The 25,462-nt window shown below is 42.1% G+C and overlaps 1 protein-coding gene across 1 annotated transcript; it reads left to right on the top strand.

Annotated features, from left to right (window-relative positions):
- Positions 1–126: 126 nt before the first annotated feature.
- Positions 127–19,741, top strand: LOC143416643 (C-type lectin BfL-1-like). The gene is made up of 5 exons (XM_076882085.1): positions 127–147; positions 330–372; positions 18,915–19,298; positions 19,393–19,664; positions 19,736–19,741. The coding sequence occupies exons 2-5, from the start codon at positions 333–335 to the stop codon at positions 19,739–19,741; spliced, it is 702 nt and encodes a 233-aa protein (XP_076738200.1). The 5' UTR covers positions 127–147; positions 330–332.
- The last annotated feature ends 5,721 nt before the right edge of the window (positions 19,742–25,462 follow it).

The following is a 25,462-nucleotide window of genomic DNA, read 5'->3' as shown; positions in this document are numbered from 1 at the left end:
AATGTTTTATTTGGGAACAGAATGGTGTGTATGTGTGAGTTTGGTGATGGAGTTTTTATTATGAATGAATTATGATTTTTTTATGAATTATGTCTATTTTTTATGTTTATGGACAACAGATGGAAATTAGCCCTTGGCTCTAATCTGGTATGTTTACATTCATGTAATTTTTTACATTTATGTTCATTAACATTTCACTGTCCTAAATAAAGAAATTAAATTAAATATACTAAGAAACTTAGACTGCAGATAAGAAATCTTAAATAAACATCTTTGGTAATAAAAATGGTACAATAATAATCATGATTATATCTGTTATACATAAGCAGAGAATGGAAGAAACCTGTTTACTGGTCATCCTGCTGCTCTCAGGTCAGTAATATTAATATCTTAAACATTTCAAATATATCCTATAAACACATTGAGACAGACTGATGTCATTTGGGTAATCAAATTACATGCACATTTTAAAAAAATGTATTTATTAACACATCAACCGCAAGCACCGGGAGAAATTCTTTACCTCCTAATACCACAATACCTGCATTAATTTTCAATTATGTTGGTTTTTTAAAATCATTAAATTTAGATTTTTTGAATGACTGTTTGCAGCTATTTCTATGGTAGCTATTGAACTAACTAGTTTTTAATGTTTAATGCTGATCCATGGTCTGAAGAGCTTGGAATGCAAAGCATCTGGACTTCTTTGAGTTGCTTGAAGACGTTTCACATCTTATCCGAGAAGGTTCTTCAGTTCTAGGGTCAAATGATGGAGAGTCCCCAATTAAAGTCATAGGGGAGGGTCCCCCAAGGGGGTCGAGAACCCCCTATTGATCCTCTACCTAATCGCACGAGCCAAGGTGTGAAAACGGGTGTAGGTCACAATCAGCCAAGGTGAAGCCGCTGTCAAAACCTAGCCCCACCCCATGCTGTAATTTCCTGAGGTCAAAAGGCCAAGGATGAGAGTGGGCGTTAAGGCATCTGGGAAAGGATCTCAAAACTGGATTATAGATGGCAGACAGTTGGTGTCTAATCTTCTTTTCTGTGACCCCCTTGGGGGACACTCCCTTAGGACTTAAATCTGGGACTCTCCCCCATTTGACTTTAGAACTGTAAGAAGCTTTTCGGATGAGAGGTGAAACGTCTTCAAGTAACTTAAAGAAGTCCAGACACTTTTCAAGCTCCTTAAACTACGATGACCTTCACTTCTTTCCCTCCTCATTGTTATTATTACTGTTATTAACAACAAGCCAGTGTATTCCTTGTTCCGGTCCCAGATAAAATGGGAAGACTTGCTTCAGGGATGGCACCTGACATCAAATCACTGCCAAATCAAATATGTGGATAAGAATTAAATTTGCGTACTGGATTGCTAGTGCCCTGAGTTAACACTTGCCAACACCAGTGCTGTTGATAAGCTTCGTACCGTTACAAGTTGCTGGGCTTAGACAAAGGAGGAGGATAGGGGAAGGTGTATTTTAATAGAGAGGTAAAGGCAGTATGGTGTGTGAAAGTAAGGATTTTAAATATAAGGACATGCAGGTTCTTGCACTAACATTATGCAAAAGTTTAACAAATACTTTTTTTTTTTCTCTTTTCAACATTGCATAAGCATTTTTTTTTAATTGATTACAAAAAAAGCACCTTCACTAAGTTAGCTGACTGATTTCACTCTATAATTGATACAATGCTTATCCTGGACATTGACGAAGTAGGGTTCAGAACTAATAATACAAAGCTACACCAAACTTCACATACCTCTTATGTCAGTAGGTTGAACTAGCTCACCGTGTAGTCCTTGTGAACTGTGAGTGTCTATAGCGAAGGTGAACAACATTAAAGCTACATATGTTGGTCAGAGCTACTTACCGCATGTTTTTTCCTTAGTCCTGACTAAAAAGTTATGGTTGAAGATGCAGAGTTGGGTTTTACTCTTCTGCTTGTTGGTAAATGAGGACAGTGCCAATTGTTGGCTTCATGACCCTCCTTCGTGGTTTGGGGACATCAAAGCTCAGTTTGCTCTTCGTGGCATTTCAGCTGATGACACAAAATACATCGTGTGGTGGCCTCGCTGGATCCACTGTCCACCAAACTTTTCACAATGAGCACCAATGTGATAACCCTCCATGACCCCACTGATTATCCCGGGGGCCTCCAACTCATGGATAGTGGCTGGGATCACAGCACTGCGGAAAAAGGCTCTTTTTATTTACCATCAGCATTTTGGGACCGTTGCACAGCGTTGTCTGCCGCCTTGCAGTTTTAAGGTCCAGGGAAATGAGCCCACCAGTGCTCTGTAGCAGCCGTGACCACTTGCGATAAGGAAAGGCTACTCTTCATGGAGCACCCGAGCTTGGGGAAATATTTTCTGGTAAACTCCAGCTCCCAGAAGAACCTCTCGTGTCGTCTGTGTATAGCTCCACAATGGTATATTGTTAAATCTTAAAAAACTGATCAAAGATTTCCCCGTGTACCACTAGAGAGAGCCTAAGTACCACCAGTACTACGTGTACCACAGTTTGAGAACCACTGCTGCAAGGTAATCGGAGATGTTTTTCTGTAAAGAGATAATATAAATATGAATGGTCTTTGGATCTATACACTACATATATTACTACAATTATGACCAAGGGGTTGAATGACACTGTATTCATTCAGAGTAAAGTAGCCTGGATCCTGTTCACGAACTTAAAAACTCGAGTCTGGATCAGTGTATCAGAGCACAATACTCAGTTTAATTTTTTTGTTGTTGCAAAAATTGGACTACAAGAAATTTCTCATTGTTATTGTTTTGAATATGAATGTTAACCAAGCAAGTATTGCAAATATTAAAATAAGAAACCCATAACAGTGGTATAGTATATGTACATATTAGAGTTTTAATAGTTTTCTTAGTCAAATCTACTATTCCGATATGCAGCACTACATATCGTTTTTGGCATTTGACATTTAAAAAATGGTATATTTTAATATTTTTTTAATATTAACAATGCAGTGTTGTTTAGGGAAGCCTGTTTCCGGCACTAAAAAAAAAACAAAAGCAAGTATCTATAACTCGAAATTTCGAGTTATTTTCTCAAAATTTTGAGTTATTTTCTCGAAATTTCGAGAAACATAACTCAAGATTTCAAAATTTTGAGTTAGCTCTGCCAATCAGTAATTTCCGAATGAAGTCACTCTCCTGTTACCCAGAAGCATATGACACAGAGGAATGGGCACTGAAAACCGGATTGCAACAAATTGGCACTTTTGCGAGTACGTTTGCTGATAGTAACACCATGTGATTCAGCTAATAACACAAGGATTTCATCATTTGTGAAGCCATGCTGAAAATACTCAGCAATCTGTGCATTATGACTGGATGTAATACTGGTAGCTTAGCTGTAGCATTTGTAGCTGAGGGCTTCAGTTTCCGGGTAATAGTGATGTGCGATACCACTGATTTTCTTTACGATCCGATACCAAGTAATATTCAGGGTGGTATCGACGATACTGATCCGATACCGATACTTTGTACAAAAACTTATTTTATTTATTGTATTTCAATTTATAGCATCATAATGATTACAGGACATCAGATTACGTGTTCTTATCACTTAATAATGCAGGGTTCATCATATAGAAATACAAAAACTGAAGTTGTGCGCTATTTGAACACGTTGTCTACCTGCAGCACTAAAGGACTCCGTGAGAGACGTCTGTCTCGCCCTAGCAGCACCTGTCCCTCTCCTCCTCTTCAGTTCGTCTGAACATACGCTCGTCATATTCTGTGATATGTTTTACATTGAGGTGTTTGACAAGGTTAGTGATGTTGCCACAACCATACATGCCAACCATCCGGATTTTTCCGGGAGAATCCCGAATTTCAGTGCCCCAACCGAAAATATCCCGGAGCCACCATTCTCCCGAATTTCTCCCGATTTTTCACCCAGACAACAAAATTGAAAAACCGTATCGCAGAATTCATAGTGCAGCCCAGCCAATTCCAGTTTCCAACAATGGCGGCAGCTGCTTAGTTTTAATATTACTCTTATTTCTCTTTCTGGGTCGCAAAAAAACTTTTAACATATTTTCAGGTGAGAATGTAGCTGTGTAAACTTCAAATATCTGAGCCGACCGACACATCGTCTTCAAACCCCCGCGGTCTTTCGCTACTCGGGTTAAACATGATATATAAGTCACTTTGATAACTTAAAAATGTAATTGTTTGGCTTTTTCAGTGTTTTACTTGTTCATGAGTAAATCGGTTTGGCTGAGATTAAAGTTATTAGATTAGATTAAATTACATTAAATTTAACTTTATTAATCCCTCAGGAGGGTTCCTCTGGGTTTTCACACAGCTGAATAAACGTCAAACAGAAAACTAATTAGACAAAGTGTGAGCGCCCGGTTATATTTTAGATAGCAAGGAGCAGACAGCAGAGTTTCACTCCACCGAGGGAGCTCCACCCCCCCCAACAGCCCTTTTGAATGTCTCCCTATGGCCACAACACCTCACTTTTTTGTCACATGTATCGCAAACCACGTCTCAGCTGTTTGTGGAGGTAAAATACGTCCGCACAGTTACGCTCAGCCATTGTTGTGAGTGCGCACACCAAGGGGCTGCGAGACATTTATACAGCCGTATTTTGCACGACTATGAAAGGCGGGAGAGGAGGTAGTTCCTTTGAATGCAGACAATCCGAATGTTATAGTTTCTTTCCACTGTGTTCCTGTTAATGATAAACTACAAATTTACTCTAAATTACTAAAATATCAATATTTTAATGTGAGAATCGATTCTAGAACATAAATGACTGGTATCGGAGGAATCGATATTTCAGGATCGATCCGCACATCACTACCGGGTAACAAGGAAATTACATCATTCACGTAGATTACTGATTGGCAGCGCTAACTTGAAATTTTAAGTTATTTTCTCAAAAGTTTGAGTTAATAAGTCGAAGTTTCGAGACTGATTAAATATAATGGGGTCGGCGGACGCGCCCGCGCGTCAAAATCAAGATGCAGCGCGTCAGAGTCTCCATTTCAACTTGGGTTGAAAGTGCGGACTTCAAACTATATACCATTTTTTGAATTATATGATAATAAAATGATAAAAAATACACGCAATGTTTTTTTCTGAACAAAACAGTGGTGTTTACAGCGGGAAGAACGGTAAAAACTGCGTTTTCTATGGACAGCGCTAGCAAACACTCTCCGCTTGTGAGTGAAAAAAGAAAAAGAAAAAACACCCCTTCCCCATTGGTGTTAGAGTTTACTATGTCAGCCAATCAAAAAAATGATAAGGCAACATGTGGCACTTGCTTGTTTAGGGAGAAGGGGAAGTTTTTAGGAGTGACACCGGCGACGGAAAGCGGGCGAGCGAAAGACAGAGAGAGAGAGCGAGTTTTCACATGTGAGACATTAGTGACGTTTAGCGTGTTTGGAGGCTGTAGTTAGTGTGTTGTGTAGTGCGACCGTGGCTCAGGGGGTTGGGAATCACATCTGTAACCGGAAGGTCGCCGGTTCGATCCCTGGCCTCTCTGTCCTGGTCGTTGTGTCCTTGGGCAAGACACTTTACCCTACTGGTGTTGGCCAGAGGGGCCGATGGCGCGATATGGCAGCCTCGCTTCTGTCAGTCTGCCCCAGGGCAGCTGTGGCTACAACTGTAGCTGCCTCCACCAGTGTATGAATGTGAGAGTGAATGAATAGTGGTATTGTAAAGCGCTTTGGGTGCCTTGAAAAGCGCTATATAAATCCAATCCATTATTATTATTGTGTTGTGTGTCAGTTAGACTGCTGAATTTCATATTTGCTCTAAAAAAGCCGTCAAAGGCAGATTCCAGTGTAAACTCTGATTCCACTTGGAAAACTGGACTGATGCACCTCCTGCAGTCAGACCTGCAGGGTTTAGGCCTGTGCTGTTCTCCTTTGTCTTATACTGAACACAAACTACATTTTTTGGACTTGCACAAATAATTTGTGTGCCTTCTTATTTGATGCAGCCCAGCTGATTGTTCTGGAAATAGATTTAAATGGTTATATAAAAAACTGAGGCCTTGGCTGCATTTGTAGGTCAATAGTACCAAATAACTTTGTTGTTTGCGAAACTTGTGCATAATTTTTAGAAATGTACAATTTCTATTTGCACTTCAAGTTATGCAAATGATTCGTTAAACAAGTTTGTTGGTTTTACAGTAAAAATGTAACTTTTTTCTACCTGGATTTTGAATTTTTTGTCTGAATTTAGATCAACTGTGCTAATATAGTATACCAAAATGAAAAAATAACTCAAATTTCAGATATTTGAGGTTGTGCTGAAAATACTGATACCAAACACGGCCAAAAAAACATATTTTAAAGGTGAAATATAGAGGTAAAATCAAAAGTAGTCAAAAAGTAGCCAATTATACCCTGGACCCCAGAGGGTTAAGCTGTTAAATTTACTAGTACTCAACAACTGAGGCAATCGTTTGCGTTAATATTGATATGTTGTGTGAGATGTTTTTTGAGCATTAATGTCTAGATCTTTGAATTTTGGACAATTAAGAAAGATTACAACAACTGGGAACTATTACTTACATCTTACTACACTTTTGAGAAATTGAAATTCTGTTGGATATGTTGACCAACAATCTACCTGGCTATTTGATCTCTGTCCCCATGTATGTTGTAATGTTGTAAAGTTCCTTCTGCAAAATCTCTGTACATCACCAATTAAAACGCAACGGTGCACAAAATTCACGGTTCGGTTCGGTTCGATACTTTGGTGTCACGGTTCGATATTTTTTCGATACAAAAAAAAATGTTCATGCCTTTTTAATTTGTCATTTATTAAAATTATAAATATATATTTTAACACAAAAGTACAGTTTTTAAATTTAACCCTAACCCTTGTGCGTCTTTTTTATTTTGACAGCGAATACGCACCTGCTGACCACTTATGTGCAGCCCTGGTTATTTAGCTCGTCATATTGCAGCCACAGAAATTCTTTTGTCCATGAAACCATAAAGCTGCACTTTCTTTTTGCCTTATAGTCTGATTTGTCATAACTTCTCCGTTTTGTGGTAAGCTTTTCTTTGGCTGTCACTTCTTCACCCTGACCTGTCTTATTTGGCTCAGCAGAACTAAAATATATATCTGTCTGTGAAGGTTCTCAATCATCCAGGTCATCGTAGTGAAATATATATCCTGCCGCACTCACATAAGCTCAGCGATTCTCTGCGCGATCAGATTTCACTTGTCATGTTTGCATAGTAAGCTAACAATTAATAAGACGATGTCAGAGGAATTGGTGCACAAATTATCATCACTCACAGATCAGTGCTGTCGCTCTATACACAGTTTGCGCGATTGCAAAGTGAAAGCAAAAAAACAAGCGCAAATTCAAACACGATTTCAATATGTCACATATTGACAGTGGCTCACCCAATGACATAATTACCCAGCTACATTTCTGAAAGAATGCAAAAGCATTGACATATATTTTTCCTTCCTACAATAGCCCGACAGGCAGGGCAGAGATAGCCCCGGGACGTCGGGCTAGCGATATTGCGAGCCCTGTATCTGATTGAGGAATCACTCATCTTTGGAAAAGAGAGTTTATTACAGAGAAATGTCTCTTTCCAAAATAAAAGCTATACTATCCGCTTCTTCTGGGCTATATTCTCAGCAGCATATTAAACATATCAGGTCTCCATAAGGAGAATCCTGTGCTAACAGCTATCTAAATGACTCGGCTAAAGTTTGTAGCATGCATGCTTGTTGTTTTTGTCTTTGCACTAGGATGATGTCGGTGTAAATGTGCAGTCATATTCGTTGTGTTCCCACTAGTGCTTTCAGGTTAATCTCGTTGAAATAACCTTAACGCCACAACACGGCAAATCTCCGTTAACGAGCTACCCTATACAGAGGGGCTAGACGGCCAACACGTTAACGAGCTAACTGCGCTAACACACTAGCTCCCACCCATGTAATTGAGCATTGCATGGCACATCCAACATACTGTTTTACTTTAGTCCATGACTCGCTTACCTTCAGGGTCATACGTCACATGAAAACCAAAATAATTCCAAACGCCAGATCTGAATGAGGGTGGGGAGGTCCACTTCTGTCTCGCTAGCTTGCCCTGCGCTCTTCCTTCTGACCATGCTGTCTGTGTTGAGTGCTCAGTGAATCTGCGTTCGACTACTCCGCCTAGGCTGCACTCTCGAGCCTAGGCGGAGTAGTCAAATGCAGATTCACTGAGCGCTCAACACAGACAGCATCGTCAGAAGGAAAGTTGATAAAATAAATTACAAATTTTGTATTGTTCTTTTTTTTTTCTCCCCTTTGGTTTTCTTTCTTTCTCTCCCCCTCTTTCTTTCATTCTTTCCCCCTGTCCTATCCCACAGTCATGTCTGTCCCGTTTGCAACTGAAAATAAAATAAATTCATAATTATAATAAAGGTCAATCAAATGGACCAATATGATGATCCACTTGGTAAAATAAATCCTCTTGGCATCTTTCTTGGCCTCAAGACAACAATTCTGATGGCTATAGATCCAAACGGGACACAAAAAAAAAAAAAAAAAAAAAAAAGAATTGAAAAAAATTGTATTGTTCGATACATATGCGTACCGAACCGAAAGCACTGTATCGAACGGTTCAATATCGATACGAATATCGTTGCACCCCTAATATATATATATATATATATATATATGTGACCTCTGTGTAGTGTCCTCTCTGGTCTGCATTCACAACAAAAAGGCAATGGTTAGAATGCTCTCTTTTTAATGTCGTGGGCAATCAGCACAAAACCTCGCAGGAATCCTCCATTGTTCTGAGGATTACATTTCCACTTGCAGTGTGATCGTATAGTGGTAAATTTATACAACCAAAATAGAAAAACTTCAACACCATTAACATTGCATGTTAAGTTTCCCAAATGAAAGGAATATAGAAATATATTTTAAATCTGTACATGAAACAATGTAAATTCTAAACAGTGTGGCACAGTCACATACCTGCATTCACAACAAAAAGGCAATGGTTAGAATGCTCTCTTTTTAATGTCGTGGGCAATCAGCACAAAACCTAAATGGGAAAGCGACAACAGAGTTAGCTAACTATGCTCCCATTTTGTTTCCTCTCCTCCCAATAAAGAAATCTCACATAAACGTGCACTCAGTTCAACATAAAGACTGGTGAAATGACCCGCAACGAATGATGTATAAACAACAAAAATAATCGGGTCAGACTGTATTACTTTAACAGCCTGCGATATGATTTTTCCTCCCCACGACATTTGCGCATTCCTTACCTCGCAGGACTCCTCCATTGTTCTGAGGATTACCCAGAATCCCTTGCCCTTTGTGAATATTGCAGGGTGACTTTTTCGACAGTAGGTGGCGCCAATGTCCCATTTAGCGGGATTTAACTTCAACTCTATTTAACTATGTTACACACACCCCTCCTAAATCCTGCTAAATTGGGGCATGACAACAGAAAAACAGAAACTTCCAATGCATAAAACATAACAGTGTGACCGTGGGAGCACAATATAGTTCAAGTCAGTTAAAAAAACTTTCCATATGGAATAAGGCAAGCAAGAGAGCGGCCAATTCCCCTGCCAACCCAGATATGAAAGATGCCGTATACACCTCCCATGATGTGAACATTGCTCCACGCAGGTATTGCCCAAAACGTTCTGAGTAACAGCACATTTGCAAAATAGCTAGTAATCTATCCTGAAAACATATTTCGCACAAATGAAAACAAGGAGTCAACTGTCGACACTGAATCATCAACCTGTTGTTCATTGATCTCACAAATGAGACGTGTTGGAGGTTTCACAGGTCTACCTGATCTAGTACAAAGAGGTGGTGGCTGTGTACGCACTACACGGTCCTCTGCACTCAGTCGTGTGTCAGTCACAAGATCAGGGGAAACGACATGTGGAGCATCTCCCGCCAGAAGCTGCGAGGAGGCACTCTGGGACACAACAGATTCAATAGAGGGGGCAGGGGAGGGCAACCGGGAAACCAAAGGGTCACACACAGCAGGCGGGGCCACAGTCGATTCTGCCTCAGAGGTTGGGATGCTGAAAGCCGCACCAAGAGAACAACCAGGTTGACCAACCGCAGAGTCCCTGTCACTTGCTTGGTCCATCTGCATGAGCCAGCGAACCGTCTTCGTCTCACCATCCTGCACATCACCTGGAAGTTCTGGTTCACCTTGTCCACTATCCGCAACCGAGGGGCAGGTCGACACTGGTATGCACTCGTTTCCTGCAGGAATGAAACTCACAGGAAGTAGTAGGTTTCGGTGAACAACTTTTTCCTTGAGTGTCACAGGGTCTCTGATGTGGTACACATTGATGTCAGGTTTCACAGACGCCACCTCAAAAACTGTGGATTCCCATTTGTCAGCGATCTTCCTCTTTCCTCTCTCACCACGATTAGCAAGCAAGACTCTGTCACCGACTGAGAGGGGCGCACCCTTAGCCTTGCGGTCATAATTCTTCGCCTGGCGAGCCTGGGCAATACGGCTGTTCTGCCTGGCAATGCGGGCAGCCTCAGACAGGTCACGCTTCAAATGGGTGACAAATTCACCGTGGTCAACAACGGCACCATCAGGGAGAACATGCTGGAAAACAACATCAACAGGCAGACGAGGAATTCTCCCAAATAAGAGAAAAAAAGGTGCGAAACCTGTTGTTTCATGCTCAGTGCAATTGTAGCAGAACGTCAACATCTGAAGCATTTGCGGCTACCTGGCTTTGGATTGAGGGGGCAAAGCCTGTATCATGTTTCCCAAGGTCCTGTTGTATCGCTCAACAATACCATTCCCCATCGGGTGGTAAGGAGTGGTGTGTGATTTCTGGATGCCAGCCATGTCCAGGAGCTCCTTAATGAGTTGACTCTCAAAGTTGGCTCCTTGATCAGAGTGTATACGTCTGGGAAAGCCGTACACACAGAAAAAGTCATTCCACAGGCGGCGAGCAACCTGCTTGGCAGACTGATTCTTACAAGGGAATGCATGCGCTAATTTGGAAAAATGGTCTGTGACAACCAAAACATCAACGCACTTCTTGTCAGTCTGTTCAGCAGTCCAGAAGTCGATGCAGACTAGCTCCATCGGTTCAGTGGTACAAATGCTCTCCAGTGTGGCACGGTCATTCGGCTCCGGGGTTTTCCCAACCACACAATGAAAACAGCTTTTGACATGATTGACGATGTCACGCTCCATCCCTGTCCAAAAGAATCTCTGCCTTGCAAGAGACAGGGTGCGGACTTGGCCCTGATGACCCGCCGTATCATGGATGCCTCGGAGAACTTCAGTCTTCAGAGTGTCTGGGACAACAAACTGGTAAATCGTCATGTTCATGTTCCTGTCTTTCTTCACCTTATACAACATACCATCTTTAATCAAGAGCCTGGACCAATGTCTGAGTAATTTCATCACACCACGGGACTCGCCAGCACATTCACGCCTGGTGGGCCTCTTGTGACGCCGAACAAAAAAGGAAACTCTGCCCAAAACCTCATCTTGTTCCTGCAGGTTAGCGAGTTCACTTCTCGGCGTACAGGCAGGACGGGCAATAGTTGGGACCTGAGGGATATCAGATCCCACACCCCTCACATGGCTGATACCACCAGTGTCATGCGCAGCCAACACAGCAGAAACATCCTGTGACGAGAGAGAACCTCGAGGGTTAGCTAGGATAGTTGTAGCTCCTTCCTCAGACTGGTCCACAACCAACTGGCAGTTTGCAGCACACCGAAACATATCCTGCACAGTCCCATCCACCAGACCGTGCATTTGGTTCAATAGGGCAGCATAAGGTTCAGTGACTAGCCTGTGGCCTATGCATGACTGGACAAATGGCTCTCTACTCAATGCATCTGCTACAACATTTTTGGTGCCAGGGACATACTTCAGTTCAAAACTGTATGCTGCAAGCTTTGAAACCCATCGTTGCTCACATGCATCTAACCTAGGCTTGGTTAAGATGTATGTTAGCGGGTTATTGTCCGTCCACACTGTGAAGTGGCTCCCTTTCAGCCAATGGCTAAACTTGTCACAGACTGCCCATTTCAGAGCAAGCAACTCCAAACGATGCGCTGGATAGTTTAGCTGAGAGTGTGACAAGGTCTTACTGGCGAATGCCACTGGTCTGGCGATGCTACCATCAGGGGGCAACTGTGAGAGGACGGCTCCAAGGCCATCAAAGGAAGCATCAACTGCAAGGAGAAAGGGCGCAGTAAAATCTGGATGGGCTAATGTGACACTATGCACAAGTTCATGTTTTAGAGCCTTGAATGCTTCCCTGCACTCATCAGTCCAGTCAGCCGGAGACAGCTTCACGTGGCCCCTTTTAAATTTAGGCTTACGGCCTCTACCTCTCTTGCGTAGCGCAGCTGGTTCAGCCACAAGATCAAACAGTGGCTTAGCTTTTGCAGAGCACCGCTCGATAAAATGATGGTAGTAGAGAACCATCCCCAGGAAGGATCTGGTTTTCCTTGCACATGGTGTCACCCCGTCAGACTCCATCAGGTCTGCTTCCTCCACATTGTCTATAGCCTGCACTTTACTTGCGTCTGTTTTCACACCCTCACCACATATGATGTGTCCCAGGAACTTCACAGACCGCTGAAGAAAGTGGCATTTCTTTGGTGCAAGCTTCAGGTTGTTGGCAGAAAGTCGTGAGAAAACCATCTGCAGACATTCAAGAGCCACCTGTTCGGATGGGGCATAGACCATAAGGTCATCCAGATAACACAACAAACTTGTGAAGTTCTCATCACCAAAAATGGACATCATCATTCGCATAAAAGTAGCAGGACTATTTGTCAGGCCTTGAGGCATCCTGTTATATTCATGAAGGCCAAATGGGGAGGAGAATGCCGTGTATTTTTTTGTCGTCCTCGTGGAGTCTGACATTGTAAAACCCCGATGTGAGATCCATTGTAGAAAAAAAAACATTCCCACCAAGTGCTGCGAGGGCGTCTGACTGATGAGGCAATGGATGTGCATCTTTAACTGTTCTTGCATTTAACCATCTAAAGTCATTGCATATGCGCAGGTCACCATTTGGCTTAACAACTAAGACAAGGGGGGATGAGAATTCACTCTGGGACTTACGGATTATCCCTGACTCCTCCATCTCATCTAGGGCAGTGCGAAGCTTCTCGTAATGGCATGGTGGGACCCGTCTGTATGGCAGTCTGAAGGGCTTGTCATCCACCAGGCGGATTCTGTGGACAAAGTCAGCAGCCTCACCGCAGTCCATTTTGTGCCTTGAAAAGATGGACTCATACTGCTCAATGAGTCGCAGCAGCCTATCTCTCCATTCTGGGGAAACTTCACAGGATGAGAGGTCCAGGTCCTGCAGGCCCAAATCACACAAGCGCTGTGACATCTCCGCTTCTGATCTCGGTGCGGGCGACGAGTTCTGTGTGTATTGTGAACTGGATTGAATTTGAATTTGGCTGCGGCGTGCAGCCCGGATCTCAGCTGACCCTTCTCACCCTGGACACAGTCTGTTTGACCTGCTCCCCTCAGGCAGGAGGCTCCGGTCCATTCGCACCAGAACCTCTCGCCACAAGAACAGTTTCTTCCCCTCTGCTGTTGGACACATGAACAATAACCACATGACTGTCCCCGCCACTAACACATGACCCTACGCTGTGTCACTGCATCATTTCATGTCTGGCACTGATCACCACCTGCACTCATGTATATATCTTTCTACGTAGCACTCATAATTCTTATTCTCATGTATATATGTTTGGCACTGATCACCACCTGCACTCATGTATATATCTTTCTACGTAGCACTCATAATTCTTATTCTCATGTATATATCTCATGTATATCTCATGCACATATCTTTCTTTCTACATAGCACTTTAATTCTTATTGTCTGCACTGAAGCACCGCAGCAATTTCCTAATGTTGTAAACCTCAACATCTGGCAATAAACCCATTCTGATTCTGATTCTGATTCTGATTCTGATCAGGAGCAGGCAGCTTAGCCCACTCTAAATGTTCAGACAAGGGCTGCAAGGTGATGCGTCTCTTAAGCTTTGCAGTGCCAAAACTTGGAGGCATTGCTCTGCCACCACAGTCATCAGAATAGGACAGCAAAGTTGCCAAATGAGGAAAAGCATCATCCTGGGTACCAACAGTCATTTTTAACTGTGAAATAAGCCACTTTATCGCATTGCTGCCCAGAATCATGTCATCAGCCTGGCCCGGAACCACCAGAACAGGAATCACCACCTTAAAGCCATATATTGACACTGTAAGATCATACATAGCAGAAGGCGTAATGAGGTGACCCCCACAACCAACAATGACAACGTCTTCAGCTGAACGTCTCTCAATAGCAGGTATCGATTGTGAAAGTTTCTCATCAACTGTCTCACTTATGGTGCACGCCATAGATCCACTGTCCACTAATGCTTTAAGAACTTGTCCACCACTAGTAGTCACTGCAGAGTAGAATAAACTATCAGTGTTTGAGAGCCTATGCAAGCCCTGTGCAATCAGTGTTTTATTTGACAGGACAATGCCACTGTAAGTGGAATACAAAGTGTCATAATCATTAATATCAGTCACATCCAAGATGGGAGGCTTACTTGCTGGGTCTGCGCTGTCCTCCCCTCCACGCAGATCGTTCAGTTTCCCTGATGACCACTGGAAGGAGTACGCTTGCCCTCTGGGCAGTTACGTCTCGAATGACCAGGTAGGTGACACAGGAAGCACAATCTGTTTTCCCGACAGTGCGTGAGTGTGGAGTGGGAGCTATCTCTGCAGATGGAACATGGTGTGTCATCTAAGCCCGGTATTCTCGGCAGTCGGGCACTCTGTCGCCTGGCATTAGCTTGAGCATAGCCTGGGCCTTGAAGCAGCACCTTCTCTAGCATGCTGATCAACCTCTCAATAGCAGAGCCATCCTGACTCACAGCTGGCCTCTGCTCATGGTCAGCCAAACAAGGAGTACCGTTTGTGCTAACCTCTGCCTTATTCACATAGACACAGTTACCCGTCTGTGGAGGAGACCGGAACCCCTTACCCAGGTGATACTCATCCAGTACCTCTTGAACTTCACGAGCGGACCATTTATCACATGTTTTGGTTCTAAAAATAAGAGCCAAGTCCCTGCAGGGGCAGTGTCTGATGAACATGTGTGCAACCTCCACACCAGAGTTCTCAAAAGATTTCCCCTGCTCCTTAAGACAGTTGCCAACAACATCAGCAGCCTTGTTCAGCCTCAGCCAATACTCATATGGATCCTCCCGGTCCTTCGGCAGGGTGGAATAAAAGTCAGCCAGGGGCACAGACGAGCACTGGGTGGAACTAAAATGTTTGTGCAGAAGTCTGTAGATAGCTTGTGGATTACGCTGGACATCAATTCCACCATTCCTCACACCAAATTTCACAACATCTTTTGCCCTGCCTCTCAGATGCATCAAAATCTCCTCAGCTTGGTTTTCTGGAAGAATGGCACTCTTCTTTATGTAGCTCTGCATGGCTTCCTGCCACTCATCAACAGACAATGAGTCCGAACTCTCCCCCCGAAACACAGGTGAATGAATGCTTTATTGGCCATATGCAGGTTGCCCCACAGAGGAATAGGACCCCCCCCCCCCCCGACTTATACACACAAGAACAAAGACATCACATGGGAATACAGTCGGAGATCGGCAGCGTTGGGAGAATAACACTGAAAAAATTACACAACAATGGGAAAAGTACAAGAGGAAAAAAAGAGACCTCTTCTCACGCTGGGCACCTATGGGAGGACAGCATGAGAACAGGAAACAAAAAAAACTCCTCTGCACAGAGAGCACATTAATGTCCACATCACAACATCAGAGCACATGACAAGCCACAGGGGATGGATAGGGTGGTGGGGGGTAATCCGAAGGAACACAGCAGTCGTCCTGCACCATGCTATCATTTCAGCGCGGCACACAGACCTGCTGTCTTCCCCCGCAGGAACAAGCATCGAAGGCGTTTGGAAGGGAGGGGGATGAGTGCGTGCTTATCAGTGTAAGTGTATGTGTGTGCATGTCCATAGTTCAGCTGAGACAGTGTCCTTCGGCCTATCAGGCTAAGTAAACAGTCCTCCAGCCGATCCAGGTGTCCTTCATGGGATGGGAAGAATAGTCATCACACAGTCGTTATCAGGGAGTTGTTTTGGTGGGCTCCAGCCTTGGGCCTGAGCAGCTGGCGCCATGGTGTCCAAATGTAGAATATTGTTGATTTCTCCTTTATGCGAGCAGCGAATTTAGCACTCTGACACTGGGGCCTCGATTTCCCGTTGGAGCGCTGCGAGCCTCCCCATGATGGTATCAAGCTTCTGTTCCGTGGTGTTGTCATTCTTTTGATTCTGAGACCCCACAGCTGCAGTGAGCCGTTCTGCGATGTTATCCAACTTCCGCTCAAGGGTGTTATTGTGAGCAGGCCCCTCTCTGATGTATCCCATCATACGCTCAATGGTGTTAGTTTGAGTCTTCACGGCAGCTGTAAGCGTCTCCAAGGTGTTGACCATGCTGCGTTCGGTGTGGGAGGCCGCGCCTCGTCCCATCGCTTCAATTCCAGCGGTCAGCTTAGGGGGGGTTTGAACAGCTGGTTCCGCTCTCTTATTTCTCCGATAAGTCAGGGCCAAGCCAGCTCCGATCAGCAAGAACCCCGTTATCATGGTTCCGAATAGGTAAATATCCTCAGCGTCCTCGATAGACAGTCCCGCCAGGCACAAGATCCCCCAGGTCTGCCACCCATTCATCGTGTATCCGGCAGGGAAAGTCCCTCCAGGGCACTCGGGCTCTCCCGAGCCCAGACTTCTCGTTGAGAAGAGGGTGTCAATAGCATTCAGAGACCAGTTGATCAAATCCATAATTCTCTGTTAGGTTTTAGAGAACGACAGTGAGAGACTGTTCCAGGGAAAAGTAATGCACATGAGACAAGACAGGACACAAGAGGCTAAGCAGGGAAGATAAGGGGAAGGAGGAGAGGAGAAAAAGTGCGACCGCCTTCACAGAGAGCCAAAGAGAGAGGTGGGTCTTTAACCTGCCGTGGAGCCACCAGCTGGACTTGAGAGAGATCTAGTGAGCGGCTGGAGGGGAGATCTGTTGTTTCATGTGTCACCTCAGGACATGTATATGTAGTAGATGCAGGGCTCAAAGTGTGTGGCGTAGTCAGGTGTGACAGAATGCTATCAGCCAGGCGTTGCCCAATTTCCTGCACAATGTCGCTCATTTGGTCGAATAGACTCACATCAGTTACTGGGGGGTCTGAGGTAGATAACTTAGTGCACTGTACTGACTGCGACTCAGCCACAAGCTCACAAGAACTATCTGCTGCTCTATGCCCCACCCGACGGTCACCCAGTGAAAAAGGAACAGTTGTGAACCCTCTGCCCCTACCCACAACAAGGGGAGTCACATTTGGGGTGTCATTAGAGTCACTTAGATCCATATCTAGCAGAATATTAATAGAGCTAAGGTGGACTTAATACAATATGGCAATATACAAAGCCAATATAAAAGTATGTCCAACAGTCCCCAAAGTTTGATTCCGTTACCCAACAGACTAAACAATAAGGAAGCTGATGCTCCACGATGATGCTGCGACGAGAAGACACCAGCCCGATTCAGCAGCGTCACGAACGAGTCACGGCACCAATGTGACCTCTGTGTAGTGTCTTCTCTGGTCTGCATTCACAACAAAAAGGCAATGGTTAGAATGCTCTCTTTTTAATGTCGTGGGCAATCAGCACAAAACCTCGCAGGAATCCTCCATTATTCTGAGGATTACATTTCCACTTGCAATGTGATCGTATAGTAGTAAATTTATACAACCAAAATAGAAAAACTTCAACACCATTAACATTGCATGTTAAGTTTCCCAAATGAAAGGAATATAGAAATATATTTTAAATCTGTACATGAAACAATGTAAATTCTAAACAGTGTGGCACAGTCACATACCTGCATTCACAACAAAAAGGCAATGGTTAGAATGCTCTCTTTTTAATGTCGTGGGCAATCAGCACAAAACCTAAATGGGAAAGCGACAACAGAGTTAGCTAACTATGCTCCCATTTTGTTTCCTCTCCTCCCAATAAAGAAATCTCACATAAACGTGCACTCAGTTCAACATAAAGACTGGTGAAATGACCCGCAACGAATGATGTATAAACAACAAAAATAATCGGGTCAGACTGTATTACTTTAACAGCCTGCGATATGATTTTTCCTCCCCACGACATTTGCGCTTTCCTTACCTCGCAGGAATCCTCCATTGTTCTGAGGATTACCCAGAATCCCTTGCCCTTTGTGAATATTGCAGGGTGACTTTTTTGACAGTAGGTGGCGCCAATGTCCCATTTAGCGGGATTTAACTTCAACTCTATTTAACTATGTTACATATATATATATATATATATATATATATATATATATATATATATATATATATATATATATTTTTTTTTGATAAACAAAAAAAGTGATGTTCCAAAAATGTTGTAATGGTTCCACTAAACATAGTTGTTGCATTTTGAGTACAGAGAAGAGAAAAAGAAATAGAATTAAAATATAAAAAATATAAAAATATAGCTCTTTCACCAGCAGGACCTTCTTTTATGCAGTGATATGAAAAAGAAACTTCAATCAAATGTGTTGAACGGAGAAATGTGATAAACTAAATATTATATAAACTAAAAGGACAGAAATCTCTGTAAAAATGTAAGATAAGAAAGTAAAATATCTCAATAATCTAGGTAATATAACTATAACAAATTATTTTTGCTTTTTACTTTCTGCCTCTGATAAACCTCCATTAAGCATGACTATTTATATTGTATTTTCAGTCTTTTTCAGTGGTTTGTCTAACAGCCCAGTTTCCACAATAAAAACTTTTTATGTTTCTCAGGAGGACTTTCCACTCTTCCTCCCCACTCCAGAGAATACCACTTTGTGAACCAGCTGAAGACCTGGACTGAAGCTCAGAGTTACTGCAGAGAACACTTCACTGACTTGGTCACCATCTACAACAGCAACATCAACCAACTGCTTTTCTCAATTTCACCAAGGATCAATAATTGGGCTTGGATAGGGCTCTATGATGATCGTTACAGCTGGAAGTGGTCCATGGAGGGAAAACTTTTTTATGTTGGCAGTACACATGAATCTTTGATCTGGGCTAACGGCCAACCAGACTGTGTATATGCAAAGGAATACTGTGTGGCTCTTCAGGGACAAACACAGATGGATGATAGACCCTGTGGAGCTTCTTACCCTTTCCTGTGTTACAATGGTAGGAAAAAGATTTGTTGCCATAGTGACCCTAAAATTTCACGATATTCACATGTTTTTTTAAAAAATTCTTTGTTTCTTTTAATCTTTCACAGCCAAAAACACAAGTTACATCTTAGTGAAGGAGAGCCGCTCCTGGTCAGCAGCTCAGTCGTACTGCAGGACATACCACACAGACCTGACCAGTATAAGAAGCAAAGAGGAGAAATCCAACATCACGCTCACTTTGAATGGATCAGGGGTTCAGTATGTGTGGATTGGTCTCTACAGGGATCCCTGGGCCTTCTGGTCTGACAACACAACCTCCACATTCACTAACTGGATGTCTGGTCACCCTGATAACTACGGTTCACTTGAATACGGTGGAGTACTAAATTTAATGTCAGGGAAATGGGCTGATGGCTACAATACCGCCAGACACTATCTTTTCTGTTTCAGAGGTGAGGTCCAGAATGCAAACACTGTAAGATCCTGTCATCATGTAAAACACTAATGTTTGTGTTGTTATATGTGGTTCATTTTTAGCAGTGACAAAGCAAACAGTGGTGAAAATGAAGCTTCAGTCAGAGGCAGACATGCACAGCACAGAGATCCAGCAGCAGGTTTCACAGCAGGTCAGCAGTTCAGTCACCAACACAAACTTGACACAAGTTCAAACTATGCTTCATGTTTGTCATCATCTGCACATTTTGTCCAGCTGTCAGGCCTCATGCTGTCAGAAGGACTGACAGACTTCAGGATTCGTTGGAGGAAAGTCCAGAGTTACCGTGACGACCAGTTGAAGAAGCAGGATGTGGACGGTGGCTGCAAAACTGAAGTCTGACTGGACTGAACCACTTCATGTGTGAAGTTAATAACATGCTGTGCTGAGCTGTCTCATCCTTTGAATCTTTCAATATTTCAGAGTGTAAAGTTCCACCAACAGCTCATTTGTTCAGCTGCAGTTGTAGTTTGGTAGAAATTCTTTAATCAGAGGTCCACTCACTAGTTTTCCTGATAGGCTCTAGTCTCTTGCTTTGTTTTGCAGCGTCTCTTTCAACACTTTAGACTTTGTCCTTCTGTGGACGTCACTGCACAGGCTTTGTCTGTGTGCAGTTTATTAGGATCCATAGTTCTGTTTCATCTGACAGCAACCTCTGCTGACTTACACAAATGATTGAGAAGAAAGTGAGGAGAGCCAGAGATCTGCTTGAGGAGGTCAGGGGGGACAACAAAACATTGTACTGTTTATGTCCTGTTTCTACTTCTGCTGTTTAATAAGTGTAACAGCCATGAATGAGACCATAACAGTCCCAAACCTTATCTGATAGAAATTTGGTTCATCGCTTTCAATGGAGTGCAGTTTCAAAGCATGCTGGATGTCCTCGTATCTGTCATTTTAACTTGACTGCCACTCTGTAGGAGCAGACAGAGGCTACGTTCACACTGCAGGTCTTAATGCTCAATTCCGATTTTTTGATCAAATCCGATTTTTTTTACTGCTCGTTCACACTACAAATAAAATGCGACAGCAAACGTGCTCTAGTGTGAACGCTCAAAGCGGCCCGCATGCGCAAAAGAAGATGTCACACACAACGCGCTCTGTTTAGACCCAGAGCAACAGTATTGTTTGACTGATGGCCCTTAATATAAAGACTTCGGACTTCACGTTTCCCAATTTTTGCTTTAAGTTGTTTTGTTATTTACATAATAATGTAAATAACCTAATAATGATCCTTATTGCTGTTTAAGAGAGGAGCGGTGCTTCAAAGGATAGCTGCAGATTTCTGTCAGAATCTGCAGATTAAACAGTACAAATAAAATGTTTACGTTGTCTTCCCAACAGTTTCACTGACATCTACGCTGGATGGCCAGGAAGCGTTCGCGATGTCGTATCGGGCGCTTCTCCGGCGCTGATAATTGGCTTCAGTCTTGTGTCGGTGACGTAAAAGACGGATTTAATGCAACTTGACCGTTCAAACAGCAGTCGCTTTCTAAAACATCGGATATGTATCGGATTCAGTACCACATACGAAAGTGACCCAGATCGGATTTGAAAATATCGGATTTGCGCCGTTCACACTGTCATAGCATGATCAGATATGGGTCGCATAGGGTCAAAAAAATCGGATTTGATGAGCTTTCGCCTGCAGTGTAAACGTAGCCAGAGTCACAGAGACCTAACTGTAGTAAGCAGAGCAGGTGATGGGTAAAGCTTGTGCTGGTGTTACCATAGTTACTGTTGTGATCTTAGTTTCTGACTTGTATTTTCTCCTGTGTTAACATGTTTGTCTACTTTTGTGTTTGTAGCTTTCAGCTTTCTTCTAGTTATAATTTAAAGGGTTTTTACGTGTTCAGTTTTTTTTATTTCAAGTAATAAAACAGCTATTTGATTGAAAACGATGCATCGATGTAGGCAGGTATACAGAAAGTAATATAAAGCAAGAGATACATATTTAAAAATTTTAAAATTTTATTGCCTTGTGCGGCTCCTTTTCATATTCAATAATTTGACTATAGAATATTCACATCTTGCCCACACTGACAATTTGGGTTGTTTCATTAGCTTGGCTGGAGTGAACTCATGAAAATAGGGACTATTTTTCTATTATTAAGTGAATAAGTACTTTGTGGATTTTTACACTAAGTAATAAATCATGTAACATTGTTCCAGATCCATGACCATAAATATTTTTGATGCTCAAGTTTTTTGTTTCCTTTTTTCTCTCTCTGTAAGGTTGAGGTTAAAATTAGAGATGGACCGATCCGATATTACGTATCGGTATCGGTCCGATACTGACCTAAATTACTGGATCGGATATTGGAGAAAAATAAAAAATGTAATCCGATCCACTAAATATCATGAAAGCACCTCACAAAACTTGCAACTCGCCTCAGAACGTTAGCACGTCGGAGCAGTATGCATCACGTGATAGAGCGGCTGTGGCATGCGGGACCTGTCGGTGGTCTGGATAGCATGTGGAGCTTAGCTAGCAACCCGGCATTTCATCTCCGACAAAGTTATCCCCGAGAGAAGTAAAGCAAGTGTGTAAGTCCATCTCTGAATGTTTGTAAAGCATTCCTGCGTTAAGCTTAACGAGCGACTGCCTCTCCTGCTGCTACTTCAATCGTGAAACTGCTTAATGATCAGCTGATCGGCTTTTCTGTCGGGAGTCCGTCTCTCTTGTTTGTTTTTGGCCCACTTTGCACCAGAAAGAGGAAACCAGCACGTTTAAGCTTGATAAGCTTTTGTTAGAATTTATTTAATATTACTTTCTACACCAGGATCTTTTTCTACGTAGCTGACGGCTGGTAACTGTGCAGGGGCGGATCTAGCAAAGTTTAGCCAGGGGGGCCGATAGGGCATTAACAGGGAAAAGGGGGCACAAAGACATACTTTTCTTTCTTATTCTCATTTAAAATGTCGAGCTTTTAATAAATAATTATCCAAATCTTACACCCAAAGTTTTAATTTGATGTAAAAGGAATAGAACTCAATTACTGTATATAGTGACTATTAAGTCTGATATATATACCCTAGTAAGCTATAGTACTTTTTCCTTTGGGAAGGTACTATTTGTGCAGTCTGCAATTTTGTTGAAAAAAGATGTTGAATCTATTTAATATTTCTTGAAAAATAATTGATTTCTGTGCATTTTTTTTCACACTGCATCAAATTAAGGTTGATTACGTCGATTAAGCATCATGAGGTGGAGTGTGAGGGGTGGTTCCCTATTTTTTATTTATTTATTTTTGTTGTTGCTGGGAGTTGGAACCCTATTAGTTAGGTTGCTTAATATTTACGCTAAGTACTCTTTAAAATACCAGAATAGGGAGGATGGTGTAGGTTTAAGTTTATTAGATTGATCAGTATTGCTGAACTATGAAATATTTTTTTTTGCATACAGGTATAACAGAATAGCTTTAGTGTAGTTGTTGTTTTAAACTTGAGTATGAACTTATATAAAATGCAGCAAGATATTAAAAAAAACAGTTTTGTTGATTAAAAAACACTATATCGGATTCATATCGGTATCGGCAGATATCCAAATTTATGATGTCGGTATCGGACATAAAAAAGTGGTATGGTGCCATCTCTTGTCCGATCCTGAACTAAATTATTGGATCGGATATCGGGGGAGAAATAAAATGTAATCCAATCCATTAAGTATCACAAAAGCACCTCACAAAACTTGCGACATGGCGTAACCCGGCTCATGACCTTAGGAAGTCGAAGCAGTGTGCGTCACATGATAGAGCGGCTGTTGTGTGCAACACCTGTTGGCAGTCTGGATGTTTACTTCCCACTGAAAGCATTTGAAGTCTCGCTAGATGCTGCCATACCGGCATTTCATCTCAGAGTACAGTAGGCTATCCCAGAGAAATAAAGCAAGTGTGCAAGTTCATCTCTGAATGTTGGTAAAGCATTCCTACTTTAAGCTTAACATCCAGTATATGGAGCTCGGATGTCTGTGCGTTGTTGTTGCTAAGTCTGACTGTACGATGGACAGACGTAAGTTTTGCAAAATGCAGTGTTGCAGGGTAAACACTTTCGTGGTTTGGAAAAAAAAACCCATGAAAAACACTTTTTTCATACTTGTTAAGTTTTGTAGAAAAATGACAAAAAATTCAGTCTCCACTGGGCCGATGGTGATTTTTGTTTTTATAGGCAGATGTGTTTTTGTTTTTTATTTTTTGGAAGGGGGATCTTTTGTAACGGTATAAACAATGAAAGGCGGTGGATTGGCCAATTCGTCATGTTCGACTCTGGGCTGGACCAATTACAGCCGAGGAGGTTGGATGCACCTTGCTTGGGCTCTGAAAGCAATCTTATCACAGACAGAAGAAAATGGTATTGAGCTGCACAGCTGCCTCTTCGTCCAACATGTTCTCTCTCCCAACTCGTCAAATGTGTGACGCATGGTCAGGCTTCCTCTGCTTCACCTATCGAGCTCCCTAAACGTTGTTTATTGACGACAAGATATTGCCACGGAAGAGCCTGTTGTCCGTATATTTATACATTTTCGAAATCGCATTGTAGTGACGTATACTGAACACAATAAATTATATAATGTAAGCAACTACCTGAGAAACAGCAGATACATTAATTATAGGCTATTACTTTTGTATGGTTTATTGCATTTATGGAGGGAGTGATGTATGCTGGGTAATGGCACGGCTAGTGACTGGGTGACTTTATTCACCCGCTTCCAGGGGCGGATCTAGAGAAGTTTTCTTAGGGTGGCAAAGAAATCGAATTGGGTGGCAAAATCAAAGCCTTTTTTCCCCCAAACACATATGCAGGTGGTTACATATGGTTAAAATGATTCAAATGCAGTAAGTATACACGTTTTTCATATACATCCCATGCTACAGACAATAATTAAGTTATAGACTATATATAGTCTATAACTTAATTATTGTCTGTAGCCCACATGATTACACACTTTAGTTACATAAAACATGTGAGTTTTGATGTTATGTACTGCATAGCCTGTATAATAAATAAATATGTAGCCCAATAAGTATAAAATTCAGAAAGCTACACAACATGGGGCGGTTCATTTACAAACACAAGTCTAACTTAAGTTTCACTGTTTTTTGTTAGAAAATAATCACATTATTACAGCTTAAATCACACAATGTCAGAAATCTGCACTGTCATGAACAAAAATTTAAACCTAATTTTTCATGATTTGTTGGATGAACCTACTGAGGTCTGAAATACAACCGGCCATTTTTGACTCCTTTTGAGTTTACGTTTGTATTATTTATTATTTGTATTTCCCCCTCAGATTGTTTCATTTTATTTAACTTATTTAATTAATGCCTTGTTTGGTATCTTTTCAGCTCAACTGAATTTAGTTGTTTTTTTCACTGGCATACTGCATTAGTATTACTGATCTGAAGACACACAAAGAACTTAAAATCCTAGTTGTATTTTTTACTATAAAAAAACCCACAGACAGAAATAAACCCTATGAATATATATATATCGTCAGTGCCATTAGGATGAAATTATTGTGTCACCAACATTTAACGTTATACATATAACTTTAACAGCCTCTGTAAACTAATATCCTGGCTCACTCAAAGCTGCCGTTTTCTCTGACAGTTTCAATCAAAATTAGAAACGCTGCTCTGAGACTGAGAGAACTAATAGTGCTGCATGTTGTGCAGTTAGTT

This window comes from Maylandia zebra, linkage group LG3 (genome assembly GCF_041146795.1).
Source record: "Maylandia zebra isolate NMK-2024a linkage group LG3, Mzebra_GT3a, whole genome shotgun sequence".
In the NCBI taxonomy this organism is placed as follows: domain Eukaryota; kingdom Metazoa; phylum Chordata; class Actinopteri; order Cichliformes; family Cichlidae; genus Maylandia; species Maylandia zebra.
This window is presented reverse-complemented; position numbering and strand designations above follow the sequence as displayed.